Raw genomic sequence first — 5,032 nt, 5'->3', positions numbered from 1 at the left:
AATGGCTGCCAGAGACTCACAGAGGGTGGCATTATTGGAGATGTGGGTTTGTTGAAGTAGGTGTGACCTTGCTGGAGTAGGCTTGGCCTTGTTGGAGGAAGTGTGCCTGTCACAGTGGGTGGGGGTTGAGGTTTCAGATGCTCAAGCCAGGCCCAGTGTCACTCTCTTCTTGCTGTCTGCAGATCCAGATGTAAAACTCTCAGCTACCTCCTACATCTCTAGCACCTGCCTACATGCAGCCATGCTTCCTGACATGATAATGGACTACACCTCTGAACTGTAAGCCAGCCCCAGTTAAATGGTGTCTCTTCACAGCAATAAAGCCCTAAGTAAGACGTTTAGTGACTAAAAACTAGCGAGAAAGAGCAGACATGTGGAGGGAGGCTGTGGGACTATGAGTTAGTCCTGAGCAACCCAAGTAACGACGTCCAATCATCTACTTTTTTTCTCCCACAAAGGCAGAGTCTTTGGGAAGCAGCCTTGACCAGCTGAGGTGACACATCAGGAGCATTGATGGAGTTCGGGATGCACTCGTGACTGCTGTCCCTAAAGGAGAATCCCAATTATTCTTTGTTACTCTGAGGCTTAGGGCTGCAGGCTGAGGAAAAGGACCCCAGGGTCTCTAGTTCCAGCAGAGAGAGTACTTCTCATAGCATCAGCCTGGCCCTGGGAGGCTTGTTAGTGACTACAGAGCTTCTGGGACAGGACCCCCAGGGACCCCAGAATATGACAGTGTGGGTCCTCAGCCCCTCCCTTCTTAGGCAGAAAGGGACATTCACGGGGGTGTAAGAACCTATCATAGCTATGGTGAGTTACATTCTGGCTACAGAAGCCACCTGACCATCCCCACCTAAGGGAGAGATCTAACAATGAGTTGGGGGGAGGGAAAATCTTCAGATTGAACAATGACTTCCTTCCATGGAGCTTGTTTCAAAGGTATTTAATTCCAATTTTGAGTTGGGTCTGCAGCATCCAGGAGAATCTATAATGTGCTCAGAGGGAATAGGAGGGAGCCTCTCCCAGCTCTGAACCCTGCAGACACAGAACTTGTGCATAGGTGACGGTGAGACAGAGAAGAGGGCTTGGGGTGTGGGGCTACAGGCTCATGAAGCCCAGAGGTACAGGGGCACACAGACAGACAGACAGACAGACAGACAGACAGACACACACATACACACACACACACACACACACACACACACACACACACACACAGAGAGAGAGAGAGAGAGAGAGAGAGAGAGAGAGAGAGAGAGAGAACCATGTATTGTGAGAGCTGGAAGTATCAGGGGAGGGGCTTCAGCCTCAGGGGTTCCTGATGAGAAGAAATAGGAAAGGAGGGACCAGACCATCTCCCCAGCATTCCTGGTTCTCTGCCTCCCCACACTTCTCAGGAAGGACCCTGGGTCTTTGGCTGTCACAGTAGGGATGACACTGTCAGGTCCCTGAACTCAGCACCCACAGGTAACCCCTGCAGGCAAGTGCTGTTCCAGGATCTTCGCTGGGTGCACATTTCACAAGCTCCAAGTGAGCAGATGAGGGTTGCAGGTCCCATCAACTGACTCCTTGGACATGCCGGTCTTCCTGTCTAAGAGGTGGGAACATGAATCTGGTCTTGTGTTTACAACATGTCTCAGCCAGGTTGTTTTAGCTGACAGAATGCTGGTACCTCGAGTTCTGTGTTTGAATCAGGTTTCCAGTTCATTGGGGAGATGTGTCTTAATAAAAGGTCTTAGAATGCTGGTCATCTAGCCACATGCAGGATTTCCTGTTCTTCTCAGCTTTTGGATTGGGAACTTGGTCACAGCACTATTTGTCAACTGTGAGTTCATCGGAGTTATCTTTGAGTTCACAGATAAGGCTCAGAGGTGTGCAGCCAGCTGCCAGGAGTCATCATGTCCCTTACAAGTATGTTCTGGGGATTCAGGTCCCCATTCTCCCCCCTCTGAGCATCTCCTCAGCCGAGTACAGCACCTTTATTGGCTGTCTGTCTTCCCTGCTTCGTTTCTTCTTCCATTGGGTCATGAGTTCTTATCTAGGATCTCTTCCTAAATTTAAATTTGTCTTCCTGTCTTCTTTCCCCATCTAAAGATCTCGATTTTGTGTCTATGGCCATATTGCCCTGAGTCGGCCTGACCTTGTTTGTCCTCAGAAGTTGAAGAAGATTAGACCTGCTTAGTATTTGGGTGGGAGACCTAGGAATGCTGGGTGCTGTAGGCTTAAATTTTTTTTTGCTTTGTGATTTTTTTTTTAAGATTTATTTTTATGTGTATGTGTGTACATGTGTGTGTCACCTACTGTTGGGTCTAAGAAGTAAATTCTCACCCTCCAAAGAGGAGGAAGTCCTCTTAACTACTGAGCCATTTCTTCAGGCCCTGGTTTATAAATTGTTTTTCCTTTCTTTTGTTTTTATTTCATGTGTGTTGCATGTATGTCTGTGCAAGAGTGTTGGATTAGAGACACTTGTGAGCTGCTGTGTGGGTCCTGGGAGTTGAACCTGGGTCCTCTTAAAGAGCAGCCAGTGCTCGGAGTCAATCTTTCCAGCACTTATTTTCCTTTCTTTCTTTCTTTCTTTCTTTCTTTCTTTCTTTCTTTCTTTCTTTCTTTCTTTCTCTCTCTCTCTCTCTCTCTCTCTCTCTCTCTTTCTTTCTTTCTTTCTTTCTTTCTTCCCTTCCTTCCTTCCTTCCTTCCCCTCTCTCTCTTTCTCTCTTTTTTGTTCTTCCTTTCTTTCTTTCTTTCTCTTTTCTTACCCCTCTCTCTCCCCTCCCCCTCTATTTCGAGACAGGGTTTCTCTGTGTAGCCCTGGCAATCCTGAAACTCACCCTGTAGACCAGGCTGGCCTCAAACTCAGAGATCTGCCTGTCTCTGCCTCTACTGGGATTAAAGGCGAGCACCAACACCACCTGGTTAACTCTTGTCTTCTTATATGTTAAGGAGACACCTTTGCTGGCTGGGTAATAACTGATCATTTCTGAGTCCCTCTGTCTTGTCTGCAAACCAGTGATGATTCTCCTACCCCACACCTGATGCCTAGCCAAGCCTCACTGCCCTGCTTTGTTCCAATAACTCTCTATCTCCTCTCAGGCTCCAGAGAAGCAGCAGGACAATGGGACCTGGTTGGTGACAGAGTTTGTGCTGGTGGGATTCTCCAACCTCCCAGAACTGAGGCCCACACTCTTCATCTTGTTCCTCCTCACCTACCTGGTCACACTCAGTGGCAACGCCACCATCATCACCATCATCCAGGTGGATCGCACTCTCCACACACCTATGTACCGTTTCTTGGCCACACTCTCCCTCTCTGAGACCTGCTACACACTGGTCACCATCCCCAATATGCTGGCTCATCTGCTGATGGAGAGCCAGGCCATCTCCATCGCTGGCTGTCGGGCCCAGATGTTCTTCTTCCTAGGCTTGGGTTGCAGCCACTGTTTCCTCCTTACCCTGATGGGCTATGACAGGTATGTGGCTATCTGCCATCCCTTGCGCTACTCTGTGATCATGAGACCCACGGTTTGCCTGTGTTTGGGAGCCTTGGTTTTCTGCTCTGGTTTCTCAGTGGCCTTGATTGAGACCTGCATGATCTTCTCCTCACCCTTTTGTGGCACTGGCCGTGTGGAGCACTTCTTCTGTGACATCGCGCCTGTGTTGAAGCTCAGCTGCGCTGAGAGCTCACTCAAGGCGCTTGGCATCTTCTTCCTAAGCATCTTGGTGGTGCTAGTCTCCTTCCTCCTCATCCTCCTCTCCTACGCCTTCATCGTGGCGGCCATCGTGAGGATCCCTTCGGCCGCTGGCCAGCGCAAAGCCTTCTCCACCTGCGCGGCTCACCTCACGGTGGTCATCGTGCACTTTGGCTGCGCTTCCATCATCTACCTGAGGCCAGACTCTGGGGCTAACCCCTCCCAGGACCGCCTGGTGGCAGTGTTCTACACAGTGGTGACACCGCTGCTGAACCCTGTGGTTTACACCCTGAGGAACAAGGAGGTGAGGGTAGCCCTGAGGAAAAACCTGGCGCGGGGCTGTGGAGTATTTAAGTAAGAACTTGTATGTGTCTATTTGCTTCTTTAATAATTACCGTTAGCATAAAAAACAAGACCTTCATCCTGAAACTCTAGTTCCCTACTGGGAAAACGGAAAGTACTCCTATGCCAGATGAAGTAACGTCTGTTATTTGCCAGTGCCTGAGACAAAAGCCACAATAAAGGGTAGCTTATCTTTATCATGGGTTCTTGGACTTGATGTGTGCAATGTGATCGGTAATGCTCAATGCTTGCCAGTGGAGGGCGCCACTGATACAACTCATGGATGGAAAGGGCAGTTTTTTCTTCTTTAACATTTTTTATTTTTATTATTTTGTTTTTTAATTTTTTTCATGTAATAGATTTTTATCATATTCTTTATTCTCCAAGACCCTCTTCACCTTCCTACCCACTCAACTTCATGTTAATGATTCCCCCAACAGAGAACAGTACTTAGAGAAAAACTGTGGGTTTTAAAATTCTTTTTGAGAACTTCATATATGAGAACTACATTTACATCACTTCCATTTTCCACCCCACTCCAGTGTCCACATAGAATTTTAACCAGGAGATGGAGTGAAGACCACAGGCCAGAGGTGTAGCTCAGTGGGAATGCCTGCCCAGTATGTGCAAGGCCCTGGGTGTTTTTCTTTTTTCTTTTTAAATCCCCCTGGCTGTTCAAGACTGCCTTTTGGTCAGAATCACACATGCAAGTGCAGTTTTTTTAAAAAAGTACTTTTAGTTTAGTTTTGTTTGTTTGTTTTTCACAACAGGGTTTTTTCTGCATAGCCTTGGCTGTGCTGTAAACCAGGCTCTTGAACTTATAAAGATCCACCTGCCTCTGCCTCCCCAGTGCTGGGATTAAAGGCATGTGCCACCACTGCCTGGCTCAAAAAAGTACCATTTAAATTAAAAGTTTAAGTTAGCATACAAAATAAAGGATTAAGAAAAATCTTCTCTCATATATTACACTCCAGTTTTTCCTCCTTCCTCTACTCCCAGTCCCACCCTCC

At 47.7% G+C, this 5,032-nt stretch overlaps 1 protein-coding gene across 1 annotated transcript; it reads left to right on the top strand.

Annotated features, from left to right (window-relative positions):
• The first annotated feature begins 202 nt into the window (after positions 1-202).
• LOC116076231 (olfactory receptor 10T2-like) lies at positions 203-4,758 on the top strand. Its single transcript, XM_031349907.1, has 3 exons — positions 203-279; positions 459-807; positions 3,085-4,758. Exons 2-3 carry the CDS (start codon positions 805-807, stop codon positions 4,036-4,038), a joined length of 957 nt encoding a protein of 318 aa, XP_031205767.1. The 5' UTR covers positions 203-279; positions 459-804; the 3' UTR covers positions 4,039-4,758.
• Positions 4,759-5,032: the final 274 nt, after the last annotated feature.

This window comes from Mastomys coucha, unplaced genomic scaffold (genome assembly GCF_008632895.1).
Source record: "Mastomys coucha isolate ucsf_1 unplaced genomic scaffold, UCSF_Mcou_1 pScaffold4, whole genome shotgun sequence".
NCBI lineage: Eukaryota > Metazoa > Chordata > Mammalia > Rodentia > Muridae > Mastomys > Mastomys coucha.
Note: the sequence above shows the minus strand (reverse complement) of the source record. Positions and strands in the feature narration are given on the sequence as shown.